The 25,030-nt window shown below is 32.2% G+C and overlaps 3 protein-coding genes across 3 annotated transcripts in view; 1 reads left to right on the plus strand and 2 right to left on the minus strand.

The window, feature by feature from the left end:
- Positions 1–210: 210 nt before the first annotated feature.
- Oseg5 (intraflagellar transport protein Oseg5) lies at positions 211–6,885 on the minus strand. The gene is made up of 14 exons (XM_068764987.1): positions 6,791–6,885; positions 6,410–6,577; positions 6,069–6,175; positions 5,633–5,811; positions 5,460–5,549; positions 5,247–5,384; positions 3,346–3,470; positions 2,990–3,238; positions 1,896–2,056; positions 1,421–1,636; positions 916–1,057; positions 686–845; positions 480–618; positions 211–351 (listed from the first exon to the last, which is right to left on the minus strand). Exons 1-14 carry the CDS (start codon positions 6,883–6,885, stop codon positions 311–313), a joined length of 2,010 nt encoding a protein of 669 aa, XP_068621088.1. The 3' UTR covers positions 211–310.
- Positions 6,886–7,194: 309 nt separating this feature from the next.
- On the plus strand, positions 7,195–9,887 carry LOC137922163 (uncharacterized). The gene has a single exon (XM_068765064.1). The coding sequence runs from the start codon at positions 7,285–7,287 to the stop codon at positions 8,842–8,844; it is 1,560 nt and encodes a 519-aa protein (XP_068621165.1). The 5' UTR covers positions 7,195–7,284; the 3' UTR covers positions 8,845–9,887.
- Positions 9,888–13,313: 3,426 nt separating this feature from the next.
- The window catches only part of Pde1c (Phosphodiesterase 1c), a 193,635-nt gene continuing 181,918 nt past the window's right edge, over positions 13,314–25,030 (minus strand). The window contains exons 7-12 of the mRNA XM_068765341.1: positions 24,076–24,216; positions 21,902–22,071; positions 15,912–16,137; positions 14,853–15,129; positions 14,158–14,250; positions 13,314–13,461 (exon numbers count right to left, since the gene is read on the minus strand). Of these exons, the coding sequence (XP_068621442.1) occupies positions 13,394–13,461; positions 14,158–14,250; positions 14,853–15,129; positions 15,912–16,137; positions 21,902–22,071; positions 24,076–24,216 (975 nt within the window). The 3' untranslated portion in view covers positions 13,314–13,393. The remainder of the gene's footprint in view (positions 13,462–14,157; positions 14,251–14,852; positions 15,130–15,911; positions 16,138–21,901; positions 22,072–24,075; positions 24,217–25,030) is intronic.

Consider the following 25,030-nt stretch of genomic DNA (forward strand, 5'->3'; position numbering starts at 1 on the left):
ATTTATTAAGAATAAAGATGCTAAACTAAAATCTAAACATAGTTCATTCATGCCGATATATAATATTCAAAGAGTTTAAAATAAATATTACTTAGAACATTTTGTTTATCATAATTATTTAATATTTATAGTTTTGTATAAATAGACATTTTTAGTTATAGGGAGCGTCCAATAAATAATGCTAACTTGTCAAATGAGTAAATATATTTTGGTAAAAACTTTACATGTGAAAACTATTGTAATAATAGTACCAGATTTAAATTAATTCAAGTTATTCATCTATCATTATTTTATTTAAACAGGCTTCTTTTTAGTCGTTTGATATTTTTGAATTACTGTTTCTTATGTTCTCTGAAAAAATTAAAAAAAAATTTAGTATTTTATTAAGGGGATGAAGTTATTTTTTGCAGTAATTTGATAGATAATATTCATAACACTATTAATGGTGTTAAGGAAAATATATAAATATGTTTTATTACTTATATGTTGTATTCTAAACACTTCAGCGTATTGATGAACTTCCTTAAAAGCTTCTTCAGCTATATCCAATTGGTTTTTTTCAAGAGCAAGCTCTGCTAAGCACCCCCATAACTTGGTATCTTTTAATGTGCGACATAACTGCAAGTTAAAACAAAGTTAATATGATACAAAAAGTATGTTTAATACACTAGATCTGTATACACACTTGTAAAGCTTCGCTCCACATATTGGAAGCAATGTATTTCAATACCATCTCAACGTGCACAATCCCAAGTGACACATGCATTACAGTTGTTCCTTTGCCGCGGAAAATGGAGGCAACTCCATTTTCAATACTTTGTATGCTTGGATTGTGACCTATGTTACTGCACAAAAATATACGTTTAATTTCGAGTAGAAGTTGAAATCGAGTAAAAAAATTTAACAATTACATACCTTGATGGTATTGATACGACAGTTGTAGTGAGTTCAGGTCGGGTGTTATTTTTCTGGTAGGCCCAACAAACGATGTTATCTTTTTTCAAACCAATTAATAGTTCTGATTCTGTACTCCACACTATACTAAGAACGGCTCGAGCTGAACATAATCAGGAAATTATACATTTTTTTATAAAAGCTTATGCAGGAGAATAATATTTCATTAAGTAATCTGTAATTTTTGCAGTGTTGCAATGCATAAAGATACTATTACACTATAGACAGGATTCACTATAGACAAATTTAAAAATGGCTTCTTTATAACAGATTACTACAACGCCATCTAGTATGTGTTTTAACCACTGATTCTTGGCGGGAAAGTTCTGAAAAGTAACCATTATTCGAGTCGCTATTTTGTTAAAAATTATGAGAGATTTCATTTTTAGAGTAGATACAAGAACAGAGATGTTTCTGATTTAGGTTATGAAAAGTAATATTAAAATACCCACTAAATAACACTTACATAGCACTAAAAGCTTTTGCTTCGGATCTTTTACACTGGCAACCATAAGGTCGCGTCTACGATCGATAAGAGCGATTTGTCTCTCATTAATAGGTCCTGTTTGACTCAATGCGATGCTGCATACCGCTATATAATGCTTTAGTTTACTCGAAGTGCTGTCCGTTGTTCCACGGCTTATAGAATACGTTGCGGTTGGTAGATCGTATATGTGTACCACTGCAAATAATACAATATTCGTAGCACAACAAGTTTCTTTTTTTATTTTTGCGCTTATAGAACGACGAAATTTTAATCTTAAAGGCTTCGTAAAATCTTAGGTTATAAAAAAAGAGTCGTGTTTTCATATACAGTATTATACAGTTAAATTTCAGTTTAGCGACTAATTGTTTATTTTTTATTTAATCGATATATTTATTTTAAAAAAAAATTCCTGTCAGATGTAAGATGGTCTCCTATTAGAAATTAGATGGCTTACGTGTTGGGTTAGTTTGATCGATACAGGCGAGTGTATCAGGGCCTAATGATATATAGGTTCGTCCACGAGCTTCTAAGCGTGAACCGAACTGTGGACTGGCCAATAGTCGACCAGTATAGCTGTACACAGAGAGGCGACCACGCTCCACAATGCACATGCATCTGAAAACATTATTTTTGTATATATTTTATTAGGTAGTGTTTTTATAATAAAACTTTTAGCCTAAGAATGTATAGTTATTTAGTCATAGAGAGCTTTAGGAGTAAAAACATGTTATCTATCCTAAAATGACACATTGTTGTGGGAAGTAAACAGAATGGTTGTTCCAGACGGAACTTTTTTTTCGAAATCTTTCGAACACACTGAAAGGCAAATTATTAAGGCGAGTAAGATTAAATTATAGCGGATATATAACCCGCTTCTCCGAACTCTGCTTTCTGTCTAGAAATTGACCACAAAACGGAACACAAGCAGTGTTGAAAGAATTACCTGGCTATTTAGATACATGCGGGATTAAAATCAAAAAGGGTTCCCACAACTGCGTAGCGTATTAGTGACTCACTTCAAGCGATCTCGAAGTAGATAGTCTATCAAGAAGACGACCATTCTGTTTTCGCTTGAAATGAATCATCATTTGAGACTCGCGCGTTACCAATTTGACTATAGCATACGTATGTTCAAGGGAGGCAGCTATAGTTCTTTCGTTTTAAGATAACAATCATTTAACAATGTCCGTAATCATGCATTAGTCGCGTTAAGAAGGAAATCAATATTAAGAAAATTTCAAACGCAACACATAGAATAAAGTAATTTTTTTTCCCTTTTTTATTAGATACAAAATTTATAGATATATATACTTAGTCCACGTTCTAGTTTCTGAACGAAGGATTCCTATTATCATTATTAGTTACTACACCTATTCAACTTCTCTATATATTTTACTAATTTTATTATATGCTAGCTTTCTTAGTTCTATTTTATACATTCCCAAAGACCTAATCTATTTATACTATTATTTAATTTTCTACTTTGCGAGCGTGCCATATATTCTCCAAATAACCATTTCTGATATACACTTATATAAAAAATATTACCTATGTGCCAATAAAATCATATTAACAGCGCCGTCTTTATGCTCGAACGTAACTGGGGTATTCCAGGAGGTCAATTTGTGAATGAAGCACTGTTTCACCGTGGCGACGACTAAATGTTCGAAACCCAGTGCAATTTGAACCACACAGTCTGGATAATCCAATTGGTCACTCTCGTCGGTTGTGATATCTTTTATTGCAATAACCTTACGTCCTGTTTGAGTACAGGTGAAATTTTTCCAGTTGTATGTTCTGTAAAAAATAATTAAAAGCATAAAAACTAGATTTCATAAACGCGTTTTACAGAACTAATAAGACTAATATGTAGGTATATTCATAAATAAAGTTGTCAATTTTACCTTTCAATAATATGGGCAAAGACAACATGGCCGTCCGCACACGCAGCCGCCAACTGAGTACCATCTGGGGACCATGCAACGTCGTAAATACTACCCACAGGCAAGTCTAGTATCGAGTTGGGCCACTAAAAATATGTATTAATTCATTTTAAGTAAATGTTTATGATAATTTAACGATGACGATGATAATTTAAAGAACTTTAGAAGTAGAGAGAATTCTCTGTCATAGCTGAAATTAAATGTAAGGGAAGGTAAGCTGCATGACGCTTCTTTACAGAAAGCTAATACATGATTCTTGTATTGACAGAATTAGATGGGTAATTATACATTCATTCCATTCCTGTGGCGCCGCAGCACTATCCTAGAAGACTCGCTTGCAAATATAGACCTGGACGAGGTATCTATATTAGTCTCAAACCTCCGAAAAGCCTTCGGTCTACAGGAGCGATTTCTGGTAATTGTGGAGCATACGACGTTTCTCTTGACGCGAAATATAAATAAATTCCCCTCTTCGTATCTACGCTATGATACTCAATGAACATTGGAACCCCGACGGACACGATGCACCACACATGAGTGAGTTCTTCCGACACCAGCAGACCAGTTCACTTGACCCGCATTCAAGCGACATTGGTCAGGCTCTCCTCATCGGGAATCACAACCGAGTAGTCCTCGCTTAGCTAACCTCCACTATACTTTAGTCATTACACTACACGGGTATAGTCTCTCTTCGCGTGAAGGTCACTATTGTAACTGAAATACAATCTGACATACAAGTTTTTATCTTACGGATCTCTGTTTCCGAGAGCTCAACTTCGATGAAGCTGTACAAAGACAAAAAAGGCTAGCAACATAACATCATTCACACCATATTCCTCTTATAGTAGTCCATGGTCCTCTTCCATCTCGTTTTATCCTTCGCCGCTATTTGTCAAGATATCTTCCTTTTGATGTTCCTTAGATCATCTTCTACACATTTATGTCATTTTACTAAGTCTTCCTGGTTGTCTTTTTTGTTGCAGGGTCCCACTTGTAGATGGTCTTAACAGTCCTTGTGCCTGTGCCTCACAATCGCTGGCTACGCGAGCTTTAATCTCCTTTTCCATTGGCTATTTATACTATCATGAAGGGTTGTCACATTGACGCGGTAAGGCGTTATTCGAAAGTATGTCATCTATAATCAAGATGATTATTCGCCTTTGCTTAAGGTGCATTGTCGGCTAGGACTTGCGAATTAGCAATTAGGCGATAACATAGCTTTAAATACGGCTGCTTTTTTAAAGTATGGCAGCTGCAATAACTTTACAAGAACATACAAACCAGCCAGATACAAATAATAGAAATTCACAAATTTACTCTAACTTACTGCTTATAAAATACGCAATTTTTGCCTCGAAGTATTGCATTGCCAACAGTTCTATCAACTTTATCAAAATGAAGAGAAAACTTAAGGTGGTTTAGTATATTATTTTTCATATTTCTATTAGTCTAAGTTTTATTTTGTTAATTATTTGCAAGATAACATCGTTTATGCAAAATTAGAAGCTCTTAATAGCAATAATAATAGTAAATGATAGTTGGGGCCGATAAGTCCTCAAGTGGCGACCAGGAGCCGATAGACTTGATGTGTGCAGGTGTGCGTGGTGTCTACTTGGTGGACCGAAGACATAGTTAAGGTTGGGGAAGTCACTGGATGCGGGCAGTGCTGGACCAGTGACCGTGGCGATCTTAGAAAGGAATCTATGCCTCTCAGTGACACATTCATCGGTTAAAAAGAAGAAGAAGAATAGAAAACATTACATTTAGTGAAGCAGTACGTTTAATTATTTATGAGAAACCATTGTTAATTAAAAACTGTTAATCAAGAATTATAAAAAAAACTAATATAACGGGAAGCTTACACCGTCGTCACTGTGAAGCGATAGTTTATTATAGCTTCCAGCGACAAACAAATCTCCGTGTGGTGACCAACTGATCGAAGTACAAGGCTGTACAAACTCCTTGGTCGAAAACATTAATTGCTGGAATGTGTCCCATACCTACAACATTTTTTTTTGTATTAAATATGAACAGAAAAAAAAACGTAAATTTGCTTTGTAAAAAAGTTCATAAACCTTGATATATCCATCTTCGTCACCAGAAATTATAAAATTGTTACTGGCATTCCAACCAGCAGACAAAATTACGGCATCATGTGCCCACCACTGAAAAAAAAAAAAAGATTCTGTCATCAGTATAACATTTTTAAATATTTAGAATATAAATGATACAATACAATAATGTATACCTTAATGATCTTTGACTTCGCTTGTAAAGGATGTATAATTAATTGATGTCTCTTTGTATATAATATGCTGTTACTGTCCGGACTCCACACAGCTACGTAACACGGCACGTCTGATTCGACCACAGTCGATCTAAGTAATCCATTACATGACCAAACTTTGACGCATCCATCTTCTCCGGCTAAAAATTTTAGGAATATTTTTGTTAACAAGAATTACCTGTCGCAGCTTTATCTTTGCAAATTTGGACTTCGTGGTATGAGTAACGAATATTTTCATTTATCTTTTACAAGCTGACCGGACAGGCGTTGTATGGTCTTAGGTACTTATCAATTCGGACTTTAACACACAAAATAGGTATTAAAAAAGCAGTATTAAAATACTTTTTATTACATAACATAGATAGTTCTCATTTACCAGCCAACTGTTTAAACGTACCTGTCAAAATACCATCTGCATTAGGACTCCAGAGCGCCACAAGACATGCACCTTGGTGAGCAGTTATGCTTTTTTCTATACGTCCGTTTAAGTTAACAATGTGGAACCTGTTGGTTGTCAAAATATAAACTCGCGGCAATGTCTCATTAAAAGATGAACATAGGTAGTTGAATAATTCGCACTATGTATGCATATGGTGGATTATCATTAATGTTTAATATATGATAAGAGACTCATGAGAATAATCAATACACAAGTATTAAAAAAAACTATCATAAATGGGAAAGATAGCAAGCGATAAAATTTAAACTGAAAGTTAAATACTAAAAATAGTTACTTACTTGCCATCTGTAGATGAAATTAAAATAGATTCACTATTTGGTTTTTTTCCGGTACTATTTATTTTGGACAATAAATGCAAACCAGTTGGAAATAAATCATCGGGTAATATTGTAATTATCATACATTCATTGGTAGCCAAGTTCCATTTTAAAAGCTTGTGGTCATCACTACAAATTGAATCAGAAAAAGTTTTAGTGTTAAGTGTATACAGATCGACTAGATGAAAAGAATACCTATTAGCTATGTTTGTAATTTCTCCTTTTAGTCATTACTAATATTCCTTTAAGATTTTTAATTTTTAATCAGATTAACGTGAAATGTGCATTTCATAAGCTAAATAATCACATGGGTAGTATTTGAGTTTGAATTTAAATATTTACCCGCATGAAAAAACATCTTCTGTATTATTCCAACTAACACATATTACAGCTCCAACGTGTTTTGCATTTTTCAGTGAAGAAACTTTTAATCGCATTTTTAATATTAATATTTAACAAAGTAAAACAAATAGTCTTGATTTGTTTTAGCTTTACTCCGTTGCTATAGGAACTAAATGTAGGCTTTTTGAAATTCATTTATTCAACAAATTAACAAATTTCTCTACACACAGGTTATTTAAATTAATTGATGAATTAAAAAGGTTGCGATTTTATTATTTCTTAGATTGTTTTAGTTACGGTTATAAAAATTTAAGGCAATAAATATTAACGAAATAAGTCCTTGCAGTTTTGATTATGGCAATGTAAAAATAATGTCAAGACACTGTCATTGTCATCGTCATATGTGTTTGCCGCATGGTAATAGTGTGTAGAACAGTAAAAAATATTAATTTTATTAAAACTTGAAAGAGTGACTCGATACTTTTTAAATCATCATGTCCGACGTTCCCGACCTTAGCAGTGATGAAGAGCATTATGATGACGAAGAATGGCAAGAGATGGACGCCAGCAACACGGCAGTTACATGTTTGTTTTGTACAATTACATTACCCACAATAGAAGAAGGTGTATCGCATTGTGAGAAAGATCATAATTTTAACTTAAGTGCTCTTAAGTCAAAATTTAACATGGATTGTTATTCTTACATAAAGTTAATTAACTATATAAAAACAAATAAAGCAAAACCAGAAGAGATCACATGTTCTGCTACAGCTATATGGAATGACGATAAATATTTAAAGCCCGTTGATAATGATGAATGGTTGATGTTTGACTTTGATTCATTGACCGAGAATGTGAGTTCTCCGAAGTCTTATCATGCAAATGTAGAAAATGGCTTAGTAACTTTATCGCAAGCACATTTTCTTGAACTCCAAAGAACAATACAGGCTCTGACGGAACAGGTGAAAGAATCACAGCTTCATTTGCAGATGGCAAAAGAAGATATGTGTAAGATGCAAAGTTCAATGAAAACTATTGTTGAAGGCAGCAACAACATTGTTGATAATGAACCTGCTACAATTGTTAATTGTGTGTCTAAAGTACCTTTAGAATGTGATGAAGGGTATTTTAGTAGTTATGCACACTTTGGAATTCATTATGAAATGCTCTCTGATAAAGTACGCACTGAAAGCTATAAAAATGCAATAATACAAAATAAAGACATTTTTAATGATAAAGTAGTTCTGGACTTGGGATGTGGAACTGGCATCCTATCAATGTTTTGTGCAACCGCTGGATCTAAGAAAGTCTATGCATTAGATCAGTCCGAAGTAATTTATCATGCTATGGATATTATAAGGGAAAATAATTATACGGATAAAATTAAAACTATTAAGGGTAGACTTGAGGATACTAAATTAGATGAGAAAGTAGACATTATTGTGTCTGAATGGATGGGATATTTCTTGCTGTTTGAAGGAATGTTAGACAGTGTCATATATGCTAGAGAAAATTGTCTCAACCCTGGTGGTATTTTACTTCCAAACAAATGCAATATAAGTTTAGTTGCCAATGGCGATGTGGATATGCATAAAAAACTAATAAATTTTTGGTCAGATGTTTATGGATATAAAATGAATTGTATGAAGTCTGAAGTTGTGAGAGAGGCAAGTATAGAAGTAGTTGCTTCTAAGCACATTATTTCCGAACCATGTATTGTTAAAGATATTGATCTAAATACATGCAACATTGATGTAGTGGACTTCATATCACCATTTGAGTTATGCATAACACAAGATGGTTTCTTAACATCTCTAGTTGGGTATTTTGATACTTTCTTCGATTTGCCAACACCAGTAAGCTTCTCAACCGGTCCACATACTACACCAACACATTGGAAACAAACATTATTTTACTTCAAAGACTGTAAGGAAGTAAAACAGGGTGATGTTATTTCAGGTACAATTACCTGTAATAGATTAAAAACTGATGTCAGAGGACTTTCTGTGCAAATTGATATATTTGGTAAAACTCATAAGTATATTCTCAGTTAAATTAGTAAACCTAAGCTTCGAAGCTATATAAATCTTTGTAATCAAGACTACATAAATTTGCAATTATGTAATGTCAATGACTAAAACAAATACCATAATGTAAGTAAATATGACTATTAGGTGTATGTATTATTGATGAAGGTTTATTGTAATCTATTTTTATTATGTTTTATTGGACATCCAATAACTACGTCAGCAATGCAAATTTCAGCAGCATTATCTTTTTTAGAGTGTCATGTATTGTGAACCCGTGTACGCCTGGGGACACCAGATCTTCATTATTTCATAAAACCTGAAAGTTATTCTGCTTCTCTTAGCACAGTAATTAGTAATGGGAGAGTATGAAGTTTGATTCATAATTGATTTGGCAGGTAACAGGTATACAAAGCTCTGAATGGGGGTTGTAATTGTCAAAACTGTCACAGTTCCAGGTAAAATATCAAAGTTGAGATGTCTGAGAAGGTGTTGCCACTACATTAAGTATATGGCAAAGGATGAGATGATTTATTATTAAAAACTTACTTTTATTTGTCAAAAGTAAATTGTTTTATGAACCCTAACTACCTGATATATACCAATGCTACTATCAATCAAACTACATAGCCTGTCATAGCTTCTTACTACATTGAGAGTACACGCTGAGAATCTTTCAGCTTTTATAAAATGTAAAAGCTTTGAAGCTCACAGGCTCTTGGACTATATTAAGGAAATGTAGAAAGTTTCTATGTAAAATATAACTGCTTCTTTGTTGTTGCTTTTTAATGGTATGATTTAAGGCAGACATGTAGAATTAAGGAGGATACATGAAAATTAATGTTAATTGGCATAGTATCAAATATTGCTAAATATTATAACAATAAGTTCAGCCTTATGTAAATTCTGATATTCGATATAAACCTTTACATAGATGGTAAGAATTAAATGAAAATACAATAGTTTTCTATGAAAATCTTTATTTCATTATACACATAATTTAAATATAATTTAAAATGTTTTTTCCCTATGTATTTACAAGTAGAAAAAGAATTTATTAGTGGATAATAACTTTGAGATTTCACATAGATGTATCATGCCTTGTGAAAAGAAAAAATAGGCAAATCCACAATAATGCACGATAATATTTCATCTAATCTATATACATCAAAGTTTAAATTATTTTCCTTTGGATATATAAAGAATTGCCAAAAAATCTAAAAACGGATCATCTATCATAATAACATGTGCTATAAATATTGATTGTTATTTATAATAATACACTATGTTTTTTAGAATGGTGTTTCACAAAACAAACATACTTTGGGTTTAAATATATAACATAGAAAAACTTGAAATTATGACACAGTTACATTGGGTTAGTATATTCCTTGCATTTGATTTAGCTATTTAACTCCTGACATTTATTTCTTTTGTTATTAATGGACACTAACAATTATTAAAAATTAGTGACAACAAATTAATATTCAAATTGGAATGTTTTTTATTCTTATAAGTTATAATAGGTATACACAATAATTAAAAATGCATCATAATAAATATTATGTTTAGTTTAAAAATAAACATTGCAGCTGATCATTTATTATAAAAGTATCTTGAAATATTTCTCAGAGAAATGATATTTTTAAAATTAAGTTTTTAATTGGAGTCTACTAAATATAGTTGGATAAAAATTAAGTAAAAGTTATATCATTTAAAATTATTGGCATGCATGTCATAACCATATCATAGCTTTTTTGTTTTATTATTACACAAAATGTTTATTTTTATACTAATTATATTAATATGAAAAGAATCATTTACATATTAATTCTTAGTTTTAGAAAGCAAATGCTTTATATTAAAGTTTTGACTATTTTCCTATATACCTACCTAAAAGATTTTTATGTAATAATATGTACTTATACTAGTTAAGTAACAACAGGAATGAAAATTCATGGCACATGAATAGCATAGAAAGAAATACATTTATAATTACCACAAAAACATTTCCTATTTGAATACCATGAGATGTTCTGAATGCGCATGGCTTTTCTCTAGTTTATATCCATACATTATATTGTATTGTAGTAGTGACAAAGGCAGGTACATTTTAATAAATAAATTATACATAAATAAAGCTAATCTACACATTCATAAAGCTCTATTCCCAATAATAATGGCGTCAATAAACTACGTATTTATGATCTCTACCCCTATGATTAACAATATAGTTAGTACTCTAAATGCAATGTACAGGTTATTAATAAATCTATTGCTTAAATACATAGATGATAAATATATAAAAAGATCTGTTGTAAAATTCTCTACTATAAGCGTCACCAGTTGGATTAAATCTACCCTTACCATCCCTGAAAATCATTAGATAGGGACCTTAATTTAGCATGATTATGGATTGTTTTGATTTTGATATTCAAAGAGAGTGGTCCCACATACCTACCTGCAAAACTAGGCCTCTGATAAAGAGTAAATGACTATTTAAATGTAAACCTCCAGTTTCATGCATAATATTTTGGCATCTGTGAGTAAACACTTGGCCATAAATTATTTTTGTCACAAGAATATAAACATTTTCCATGCCAAGAATAGTCTATAAGGACGGTACATTTATACTGGGTCCTAAAAAGATTGAATATTTTTCACACAGGCCCAAATCCTGCTTTACCTAAATTCCTTTACCATTCAGTCCGAGTTGATAGATGTAGAAATTCATTTGTGTAAGATGCTTTGAGCGTGATTTTATGACGTAAATAGTACAGATATAATACAAATAAGTAATAACTAATTAATATGCCTTAGCTATCCTGTAAATTATCAAAATTGATTTAAACTTGTAGCATAGTTTATTCGCTATAGGTATAGTAATTATCTATGACTAATGTTTGAGATTTTTTTTACACATAGACAACACTTGGTCAGGAAATATCAGAGCTCTCCAATTTAATCGGAAACATTAAAATTAATAAGCGTATTATTCATATGGGTTAGTATTAAATCTAGTTAATTTATAACATTTATGATATTAAAGTTTCTTTCATTGAAAGGAAGTGCATATGTTTATGTATAAAGTAGATAGTAAGTAAATATGATTGCTCCATAACCAGCAAGTTTATGTATAGATACACTTTGTTCCTTAAGGTATATACTATATAATGAATTAGATACTACACCGAGATGGTTTTGTTTCTTATTGTAACAACCGAGCATTAGCTACACAGATTTCTAAGCAGATAACTATTTTATCGTAGTTATGAGAATATGTTTGAAAAGTTATTAATTATATCTACTTCATTATCTAACAGTAAATAACTGTACAAATCTTTTATCTTTTAAAAAGTAAAATTATGTAGGCAAAGAATGCGTGGAATTTAATTAATTTATGTCATAATTAATTATTTACAATATTCATTTTTTTTTTAAAAAATAAAGTGATTTTTTAAATGCGTTGTTGAAAAATAATCACATAGATTATTCTTTTAGTTTTATGGTTCAAAGTAAATAAAATTCTGGTAGTAGTATGTAACGAATTAAAAATAAATTTAGGTAATGACAGTTGTAAAAAATATTTGTGCTCATACTTAGAAATATAAACAAAACTACCATATTGGGTTAAAATGTCTGTAGCAGAAAAAAGTTTAAAGATATTTTTCAAACTAACCTCAAAGACCAGTCGATAATAAGTGGATGACCGTATTTAAAAAAAAATAATAATAAGAATTATTTAAGCTTACGGTCAAAACAAGATGAAGATCAAAACTCATTAACCTTTTTGAAGTTTTTGACACTTAATGTTTTACCGCCCTCTATAAAGGTAGTAAATAAAGTTTTTAGTTACAGATTATTGCAATACAATGATACAATTACATGAGTTTTTATTTTATTTTTATGCATTCTAATGCAATGTTAATAAAATAGTGAAAATAAGTAATTTGGGAAGTATGAAGATTAAGAATATAAATTATGTTTAAGTATGTATACACGCAATGGATAGAAACGCATAGAACAAAATATGGGAGGGGTTAGCTTAAGCTAAACTTATTAATAAAATGATTTACACTACTGGCGTTTGTACCACTATATTGTGGCTAAACGCCAGATCGTATCGCTCACTACGTTGTCTTCCACATAAATAGTTTATACAATCGGATATTATTGTGCTATCGCTGGATTTGTGCGTACACAGACTAATTTAAAATATAGCTTCATTTAATCGCTGATAAATAATTAAATATATTAAATATCTATTTGCCTTGCACTGAAAGAAATATTAAAACACTACTTATATTTATTTTGATTATGCTATTCTAAATATGAATTTAACGAATGACTTTATTCACTTACACATTTATCTACATAATCTAGATACGAATTTCATAAATGTTCTATAATCCCGCATGCAGCAATGTATGCAGCCAATCACTTAAAACCTTAAATGCGAAAAAGCGTAACTAAGATATTTTGAACGAGTTCTTGTAGTTGTTCAGTTCTTGTTCAACAGTGATTGGAACATGTTGTAACAAGATGTTTTGACACTATTTACAAATGTGGCTAAATATTATTCTTCTGTTGACACTGGCTGTACGCCATTGCTTTCCTCCTCCAGTTTCGCGCGAGCTTCAGCGTCTGAAAACAAAATAATTCAGTTTCAAAATTGACGTTATTTATTCATTTTATTGAAATACGTCACATGACTGAAAAAGTTAAAAGTCTTGTTTTTATTATGTCTTGTTGTTATTGGAATTGCGAGTCAATTTATTATGAATATTAAATCTCTCAACAAATAAAATGTGGTAACATGTAATTATAAATAATTCATGACTGAGCATTATATTTGCGTTGAAAGTTTTTGGATATTGTAAAAGTTTTATGAACAATTTTATAAAACATTCGTTTACAAACACTGCTACTTGACTATACATTGAACGGTGAATGATAGTGTCATATAATGGCGGTATATCTTGTTTGCCATATAGGCCTATTTAATTATTATTAATACAAGACAATTTGAAGACAATATATTCAGACGACGGCTTAGATCGACCCTCTGTGAAAGGCTGCCAACTATGCCGCCTATATTATCATCGAAGCAACATAATGTAAAACGCAACTCTTGCCTAAAACCGCGGGAATAAAGCAAACTAAGTTACTTAGCCCTAAATTATCAAGTGTCAAATTGTTGGCCACAGATTTATAATTTTATTACTTCATTAGTTTTTAGTACAGATGTAGACTGTCAAATAAAGACATATTTATTTTTTAAATACATCAACGTTATAATTATTATGTTATTTTTTAGCATAACAACAGAAACTCTCTAACCTTTGGCAGCTTGTTCCTTCCATATTTTCTTATTATCGCTAAGACAAGCCACCCACGGCTTTCGAATCTTGAACTTGTTACTCCCTTCGGCGCCTGACGAAATAATATAGTGTTATGTGAAAAACGATATTCTGCTATATTTTAAAAAGAATACTAAACAACAACCAAAAAATAAAACAAAAAAAAATTACAAAACAACTCATTTTTGATAACAAAATGAGTTGTTTTATTTTATAAGTTCCACTTTCTCCTTTGGATTGGGCTCTTACTGTCTAAATGTAATTTGCAGATTCTGTTTGTTCGAAGCGACAGCGCGCAGAGAGCGTCTAGGCTAAGGTCCGTTTTAAGGTAGTAAGTTAAGTATGCTCGATGGTTTTCATGGAAGCCTCTGTTTGGTCACTACATACTAATATTTTACCGGATTGGTAGGCCACCAAGCTCTTAGATCACTTCGGCAAACGCTCCATAGAGTAATTAGGCACGAGGGCCCCACGAGGGAATCATTTGGTACCCTAGAGTGGTCTGTCACTCGTCGACAATACCCGCTTTGCATTCCGACACAAGGGCCGAACTTTAATTTGGTCAGTTGCTATTGCCTGGCTTATAATACTACTACCATCGGAAAGAGTTAGGTTAAGGCGAAGAAGTGGTGAAAGAAATTATAGCAACGCTGTAATCTAGTATGAAAGCCCTACCTGCGTTTTCTTCGTTTATGGGCTCCTGTCCGCTGGTGCTCGAAGAATTTTTCGTGTTAGAATGCAACGGTCCTAGAATACACTCTAACATATCGGCACAAACTCCCATGCTCGGTTCAACTATAAATTCAATGAAACCAATTTGAGATTCTGCTACAAGAGTGTTATTTCTATCGCATAGCGGACTGAAGGGAAGTCCAAGCTCACGCTCCTTATCTCCTTGAAGGAAGAACTCGTCCAGCAAACTCATGGTCCACCGATGATGAAGGTCCCATCTCTGCAATGATGCAATCATATTAATTTATATGAGATTCAAATATAGAAACTCAGAGCTTAAAAATATAATACAATAGTTGTGCCGCCAGACTTAGTACTGATAGAAATTTTTGTCACTTTATTAGAAAAAAGCCTACATATTTCAGGGTGATCACTGTATTTATGGATGAAATATGAAATAAATAAATTGATTTTGTGATTTATAATAAACGAAACTGTCAAACGTGTGAAATTAAGTGTCAAACACGCAAAGTTTACAGTTCCACAAAAGCAAAAGGAATATTCCTACCAAATTCTAAATCTTTCAACTCTCTCGTATAGTTAGAACGTAGATGGAAATCTCTTTTATGTATTTACTGTAATGAATTTATTATTACGATGATTGTACGACTTGTATATCTATTTCTGTTCGAAAACAAAGTTCTCGTTGAAAGGTTCCATAAACCAACTTTGAAATAAAACAACTGATGACCTTTAGAAAATTCTTTAGTATTTATATTTTTTATATTAAATTACTTTAGATGATTTTGAATACAAAGTTTTGAAAAAAAAGTCTGTTTTTGAAAGTATATTCTTTCGACTTTGGATTGGCAAAGTGAAAGTGAAAAAAAATAAAATAGAAAAGTAAAGATTTGTAGTAATAGCAATAAGAGTGTATAAAATTAAATAAAAAGTCACAGAATATATAAAATTAAATAAATCTTTGATTTTGAAAATAATTCTTTTACACAAATTAACGTTGATTTATGGGAAAATATGTGTATTAATTTCATCTAATCTTACCTTAGCGGGGTGAGATATATCGCAGCAATGGAGGACCAGAGAGACAGCTTTAGACTTGTCAACGGCCGGTTCCGCGAGCGATAGCAGCGAGCGCATATTCTTTAGCTGCTGAAAGTGGAACGACATGTCCGTAGCCAGCACCATGTCGATTACGAGAGTGCGGAACTCGCGGAACTCGTCACGGGAAAGGTTCTGCAGAATGTTGCATTCCTCGTCCCGCATCAATCTGAGGATAAAGATATAGATAACTTTAGGTATTTGTTATGCTAAGGTAATGATAGCCTATTACTTCATCGTCATTGTTTTAACCACAAGAGATCTACTGTTGAGGGTCTTCTGCAGTATATGTTTACCGTGTGGGTGAAAATGATAAGGTTGCCGGTCAAGACATTTGTTCTACGCTCCATATGGCTGCCCACTGTCATTTCAAATTGTTAATAAGTTGTGCTATGTAAGGTTAGTTTCATTCGTGTCCGGATCTCCTCAGGTGAATATTAAAATAAAATTATTCTTAAATAGTATTAACAAGACTGCAGTGAAAACATTATAGGATAAATTTATGTAGCCTATTAGTTCGTACAACTGTAGTAGGTTCGATCTCTGAAAGATCGCTCGTCGTCGGCATCATCATTATTTGTGCCGTAGTACGTTCATCGTCTTCTGGACTATCTCGGCCAGCGTCTAGCTTCTCCCGACAACTTTAACAAGAACGTTTGTCCTCTTTTATGAATTATATAATGAAAAATAAATAAAAATGTTTAATTCAATAACCAATAATTTTGTATGTCTGTTACACACAACTACAGTAAATGAAGACTTCAAAATTGTAGTACTAACTCTTCATTAGACTTGACAACTCAAAAGATACGAGAAAACATTGAGAAGTAGAGGTCGTTTCAGCTCATATACGCATATACGCAGCTCATATAACCACTGCAAGACATAGGTCTCCGCCAAAGACCTTTGAGGTGATGGTATACCATAATCGCCACGCTTGGGGTTGTCGATCACGGTGTGGTATTATGGTTCGCAGAGAACTCTGCTGCCCATCCTCTGAAAACTTGTTTGTGATCAGTGGCAATCCAATATAATTAATGCACAAAGTGTGAATAATACGTAGAATTGTATCCCGGGAATCGAATCCGCGGTTTACGATTCCAAGTCTCAGTTCTCCACCGCTGGCCTACCACTGCTCTCTCAGTCGTTTCCCGCTAAGCATTAAGAGTCTCAAAACTTTTAACCACTATATAAGAACATAACAATAACATAATACATATTTATTCTTTCATATATGCTTTGCTAAGCACCGTAAAAGCCAAACATATATATACATAGACCACTGCCTGATTTAGAATGTTGATTTTATCTAGAAGAACCTAGCAAGAAACTCGAAAGTAAATTTTTTAAAGAAAATTTACATTTTTTCTTTATTGTTACAAATCGACTATCTATCACATGAAAATTGGCACCATACTATTAGCAGGCATTTTTATGTCCTCTATAATCTTTAAAATAATAATACGCTTTTTTGCTGCCTTCGAATTATTTCGCGGATAATTTTTAAAAACTTAGCGAATTTAAATAACAATGTTTCATGTCCCAAAAAGGATGATTCAACGATTTGTATTTTAAAACTTAGTGTTTCTAGCTTATTCCCTCTTTTCGATTAACAGTATGGCAGTTGCCACTTGATTTTTAGAATTTAACCATGTAATTGTGAATTGAAAGGATTATAACGAGGACTATGAAAGACTATTAAAGTATTCATCGTCGTCAACAACTTTGTTAAGTCTGGGCACGAATTTTACGAAATCCTTAAGGTCGATCAATCACAAGTCGCAAACTGGGATTTACGATAAACTAGTTAAAAAGCAATTTAGTAAACGAATGATAATTTTCGTTTGTTATTTATAGTATAAGCATTATTACTCGAATATAATAAAAGCTTAAATAATACGAACGCTGCTTGAAAGCTCCGAGATTATTTGAAAAAAAAATTTGGAAAATAAGCGTATTATTCCTTTACTATTTTTTTAGACCGTAGTGTCAGTGCTACCCAAATGGCATTTACAGATTCCGTACGTTTAAACTGAAAGGACGTATTGGGCGCCTAGTTTAAGACGTCATTTAAAGTGGCGTGGCTCCAGTGCACTTGGCTCTTGCTCGGCTCAGGCCGTACCTAGTACTACTATTTCACCGGATTGTGCACAGATACGTCTGCTTCGCCGCCTGTCAGAGGCAGACGCAGACGCAGACGCCGACACAAGCGTAGAAGCAGACGCAAACGTAGAAGCAGACGCAGACGCAGCGCACGCACGCGCACGCGCACAAGCACAAGCTCACACACAAGCACACGCACATGCACAAGCACACATTTTGAAGTTTACTTGTACAACTGTCAAAATAAATTTAACTGTTTCATTCTATCTATGCTGCAGACAAGAAGGCTTACTACAGATTATATTCAATTTATAAACAAACTCCTTTAGGCATGAAACGTAGAAAAACCCTTTTTAATAGATCAATCTTAATCACTTTAAAATTTGTTTATAACTTTTTCAAGACCAAGCGTAATGCGCAAATTAAATTATTTCATCGGTTTTCTGTTTCGAACTAGAGCACCAACTTATATCATAATGTCGGATCCTGTAATAATTTACTGAGGTCACACTGATTGATGGATGGGGAAGATCAACCGCGAGATGTTTCAATGGAAATACGACAAAAATTGTGATTTAAATAAAACTAACTCTCTTTCGTTTTCTTATTTAATTAGGTGAGCGACCTTCCCGTAACATTATGGAATTACATGCGATTTTTAATATTAACGCCAGCGCACAACAGTTTTTATTAACTCTTTCTTTTCATACAGATATATCCACATTTGCCTAATTAATTAAAAAATGATCACTTTTTTACATTGACTCTTCTGTATCGATAGAAACACTCTTATCACAGGTGTAGTATACAACTCGCTCTAGTTAAGAAAATCAAGCGTCTCACTCTAGAAAGATCTAGACACGCCCTCGACCTCCTAGATGATGCGATAACCATAGTTGAGAATCAAATTAAACCGCTACGCTGCCAGATCACATATTATCCTCACCGACGTGGACATTCTGCACACTCGTGATACTATCACCTACCTGACAACGTTTTTCCATTCTCTCTGACGTGGCTTCATCTCTTCTCCAAGCGCTAACGCTCTTCTACATTATTGTTAAGTTAGTTTTAAAACTTTTTCCGATATTCTGATAATAGCTACTAATTTAGCCAATACTCGAAATCCTAAAGGTAATTCCGCCCTTACGCCTGGTCACTTAAACTTGGTTGAATCTTAAATGCAGTTTTGTTCAGAATTTTTTCTCCAAAATCCTTTAATAACATAACAGACAGACCTGAGATTCCCTTATTAGATCTTTGCATCTGTTACTCTATATAGCGTACGATTAAGTGATCTCGGATACATAATCTGTTGATATTTGGATTAGGAATGTAATGTAATAGCCACAGCAGAGGTTAATGAGTTTAGTTACTGTAAATAGGTCAATGAAATTGTAAATCCCAGCGGGCAAACAATATTTGTTCGAGATAAGATAAATAATATTCGTTTACGTTCATCTCGAGCAAAAAAGATCTATTTCAAGTCCCCTCATTTTGAATTTAAATAATCGAAAAATTTTATTTACGCCATAAAGAGTACATATTCGATTTTCAAAGCCGCGATGTCAAAAATTAAGATTGACCTTATGGTCGTCGGCCGATCGTAAGACTGCATTTTAAGAAGAACTATTTTTACGATATTTGTATTAGAAAAATGTGATTGATAATTCATTTCTGTTTTATTTTTAAATACTAACAATATTCATATTACATGTTATTATTACACATGTCGAATCTGTAACAACAGTTTGTGAGGCAGACTCGACATGACGTTAATAAGAGATATATTTCATCGTACGTTGAATAAAGAATTTTTGAATTTCTATTTCATTTTAAAAACATATCTTTTATTTTTTCATTAGTATTTTGAATAGAGAATGTGACTACCTGAAAAAATTGGAGTTCTGCTATCCGTATACATATTTGTCAAACACCCCAATAACGCTCCATTTTACGTGTGAATAGAGTGTATGGAATACGAAAAAATGGAAACTTTCCTCCCGGGGGAAATTACATAAAATTATAACGAGTTCTCAGTCTGCGCATCGCATTCTTTTGTTCGCGAAAATTTAGAAATTCCATTTAGATTTTCACCCTTTGTTATTTACCGTCTTTTATCGGTATCGCTTCTCACAGCGAGTGTTGTATTTCATTTCAGAAATGTTTGTGGCAGTACTATTGTCCAACAGATGGATTACTCCGATTTATTTTACAATTGATGAAATATGACAGTTGAATGAATGTTTTACAATGATCTATTTGATGAATTACTTTTTCAGTACAATCTATTGATTTTCAACTAAATAAAGGTACAGGGTGATTGGTTATTACATCTTCATATTCTTTATTCATCGTTATATTAGCCGATAAATGCTGTAAAACATAGATCCATCTCATTCCAACATCGCTACGATGCACAAAACCGTCCACCAAGTGGAACCGCCCGCGCCGCGTCAATCGACTCAAGCTCTGTGACATCCCACCGCTACTTCTGATTTAAATATTCAAATATTTTTAATGATAAATATAATAAAAGGTACATAAATAAATAAAAACTGTTATCAAATATTTTTAAAAATGTTAAAAAGAATTATCAGTTGATTTTTTTTATACAAATAATATTTAACACTACCTATTAAGTTAACGTGCACTGAACGAACAACTGTTTCCGAGTAAAAAAAAAACAGCGGTTGATTTTATTGCATTAGCATTTTCTTTTGTGGCTTTTTATATTAGACACTGTAATAATTAATCTCAACTAGGCACTCGAACAAAATCCGAGCAATTAATGACGAATAATTTATTAATAACACTCTGAAACTTGTGTTAAAAGATGGTTAATTAAATTTATGAAGTTTTTTGTTTTAAAATTTATTAATATCCATAAAATATCTTAGTTTAATGTGATTTATTCTGTTGTTTTACTTTAAGTGTGGTATCTTTTTTACCCCTGGCAAGTTTTAGTTTGATCCAAAAAAAGACCGCTGCAGTAGAAAAAAATTTGTAATATAGCCTGTGACACTTTTTATTGGCTAATGTTCATGTAATTCTATGCACGCTTTTAGTATTTTAAAATTTTAAGCTGCGACATATTATAGATGTGAGGTAGGTGTACCATACGAAGATCTTGCCTGTTTTGGCGTTGCGTGGTATTGTTGAAGTTTTACAAACCTCATCAAGACCAAATTGTAGGGCTAAAAAATGGACACGATACTTCGATCTTTACGATCTTTGGTATTATAAAACCCTGACTCACCACGTAATTTTTTTTTCGCAGGCATTTTCCACCGCTTTAGCGAAAAAAGAAAGCAAAGGAAAATCAAAATGACAAAGAAATATAATAACGAAGTGAAAAAAACAAGTAATATAAAATCAAAATGACATACGAATATAATAACGAAGTTAAAAAAAAACACGTAATATAAATGAACTAATTACAACTATTAGAAATAACGGTATATAAATATAATAAATAATAAAATCCACTTATCGGATAATTCAATAAGCTTATCAAGTAACAGCTTTCTGACCTTCGCTATAAATGCGCAAAGATTCCTTATCATCCTAATATCGACGGGAGCACGTTCCACAGAAGAATATATTGCATTGCGAGGAGAAATTAGTGAAGTCAGTACTATTGAAGATACATCTAAGTAGACGACTGGTCTAGGAGCCAAGAATTTTGTTGTGTGTTCTTGCTGCGAACTGGATTTGAGATTATAAGTAGGAATATGTAATAAGGTGTAATTTCGTGTAGTGTTATATGCTACAAAAGCTTGGCAGAATTTCAAGTTGAACATAAGTTTTAAGTTATAAAAAAAACTCACCTGAAAGCGGCGCTGATGTGATGATTCTCGAGCACGGCACGGTCGTTGTACAGCAACGCGGTGTCCGAACCGGACATGACGTGGAAGTTATTTGTGGTGCCGGTATGCTCGAAGTCATGCACAATCGCCGCCACCAGCGTGGCAAAGATCTCCAGGTCCGACAACCAGTTCTGAAGGTTTAATGATCAATTAAACATCCATTCTAATGTCAGGACTTGTAAAGAACATTTAGTTGATCTGTTAAGAAGGACATGAATCTTTATAGTGAACTGTAAAACGCTCTATTTTAGGTTAGTTTTTTTAAAAATTGATCACTTCTGGTATTATATTCAAGACATATACAAATGATCTAGAGCGAATAGAAAATCATTTTTCTAAATAATTAATTAAAATTTAAATTTGCACATTATTTGTACCGATACATATTTTGTATTTAAATGTAGTAATTATCCATAGTTTTTTTTAATGACACGGGGGAGTTATAAAAGATATACCGCGCCCTTCTCTAACCGCCATAATAAGGCCTCGGCGACGGATTCGAAGTGATCCGCCGCACGCATGTTCTGGCCAGCTAAAATAATTTATTGAAAATGTTTGATAACATAAAATATAATATTATATGTCTATATATATATGTATTTTTAAATATATATGTATATATATATATATATATATATATATATATATATATATATATATATTTAGATCGGTTGGAATCTATGAATGATAATAAAAGGCACAATACTCGTTCAGATTAAGAAAATAAGAACGGTATTCTGGTGTTTTAATTTAATTTAATAAACATTATTTATCGTAAAGAAAAAAGTACAATGGGCGGTCTTATCACAAGAGGCATTTTCTTTCAAACAACACTAGTATGGAAACAGTAGAAGTATAAATAACGGATACTATAACGTGCACAAAACATTATGTATGTATACAAAGACACATATATAACATGTATACTTATAACAAAACGGTATTTTACATTTTATAAACACAATAATAAATAAAAACATCCAACTGACTCGGACCGCACGTGACTCAGAATGAATAAAAAAACAGAAAAAGTCTAGTAAATATTTCTTAACAATTTTCTTAAAAATAAGGAGTGACTTATTTTAGTTTTATTAAAACTAGTAATATTATTAACTTGTATAACTTAAAATATTTTTGGACGAAAAATGAAGTAAAAGCAAGTAAAATTTGAGTAATGACACGATAATTTGTATTTCCAAATTGAAATGTATTAAAAAAAAAAGAATCGGTATTTTTAAGACTAATTATGTTTATATTACGAAGTCGTAAATTGTATTTATTTGATAAAACCAAACTTTGAATGTTAAATAATGCTGATCTTGGTAGATTGCCAAAACTTATTAGGAACTTAGAAGGTTTCTTTACTTAGGATGATCGATTAGAATGTATTGACTTTGGATTGTCGTTACAGATCCCGTCAAGATATAGTTGAGCTACAGATTATAGATTAATTTAATTTCATAACGCAGTAAATTGAATAAAGAACTTTTTTAATTTTCTTTTAAAGGTCGTTATAAGATAAATAGGTTGATGATACGCTGAAATGGAATTAAAAATATTCTAAAAAAAATATATACTAAATTAATAAATAAAATTGGCTTCAATTACATATCATAATTTCATAGGAATTCAATATTTCTTCTTAACGTTTTCATTACTGACGGTCTAGTCTTAAACGCCTTGACGGAATCGAAGACATAACATTTTCCATGTTATTCTGTGTTCTACTTTCTTCTTGATCGATGTTCGACTTGATCGGTTAACAGTGTTAATATAATACAATAATATTCACAAAGAAAATTTTATTTCAATTGTTATTTTAAATTAAACTTCAATTAAATATCACTGTATGAAATTGATGATTCTGTGTAAAATAGTAGACATAGTTAAAGATGGTACTTCATCATTATTTTAAGTCGTAGGTTGTCCACAGCTGGAAATGGGTTTCCCACATTAATTTCTTATAAAACCAGTTGAAAGCGAACTACTCCCAGCGTCTTCTGATAACCTTATCCACGTCGTTTGTCCAACTTTATCGAAAGATGTCGTAAACCACGTCTCAGGTGTCTGTCTGTTCTATGCCTGGTATAGTTCTTGTTTAGTAAGTAATTATTTTTTGTAAAATCGATACATACCATGAGTCCAGTCTGGCATAGCATGTAGTGGACAGTTTGTGCGACATCAGCTGCATGTAAGTTATTGTGATATGGATTATGGAATTTGCAGTAACCCTCTTCTATTCGGCTGAGAAAATTCTCCAAGATTGTCGATTGCACCTGTGATAAAATGGATTATTAAAATTGGTAATTAATATTAGGTTCTAAATTAAATAAACCTTGTAATAGAAAATTACTTTTAAACATACATATGCGTGATCGCCTTGCAAGTTTTACTTTAAAAATGTTTCAGTATTGATCATACTGTTACAATAACTATTTTGCAATCTGTCATTTTTTTATAAATATTAATTGTATTTTATACTTGGTGGTAAACATTTTTTTATTATATGACAAAACCGAATGGCTGTAATAGTGTTACACTAAGTATATGTAGAGTTAGTAATTTTTTTATGTAATATTAATTGGCGTTCAAAGCTATTCATAAACTTAATGAAACCACCTCTGTTTATGACATAAAAAGATTTTGCTTTTCACATAGTATTCGTATATAAGAACGATTAAAGAAGTTAAATTTAAATTAAATAATTTTTGATCTGGGGAGGTGAATATACCTTATAAAATCTCGTTCCTTATTTCAAAAGGAGACTTACAATCTGCAGCATCTAAGAGACGCACTGGTCATTATTGATCAGATAATTAAAAATGAATAGGGGATTAAAATAAACTCCCTGAGTATTACGCAAAGTGGTTCATAACATTTTTATTTATTTATATAGAATTTACGATCAAAGCTAATATGCCTGTTGAGTACAACGTGGACATTGCCTTACTTCAATGATGGTTTGGTGCAGCTTTAGCATTAAGGAGTGACTGAGCCGTTTTTAATACATTTTTATGAAAAAAGTAGCAAAACATCGACACAAATCGCTCGACTCTTTGCAAATGCGCATTTTTTTGTAAAACAAAACAT

The sequence above is a fragment of the Battus philenor genome, unplaced genomic scaffold (assembly GCF_028537555.1).
Source record: "Battus philenor isolate CCGP_79_NKW_IND1 unplaced genomic scaffold, ilBatPhil1.0.hap1 SCAF_2, whole genome shotgun sequence".
Lineage (NCBI taxonomy): Eukaryota > Metazoa > Arthropoda > Insecta > Lepidoptera > Papilionidae > Battus > Battus philenor.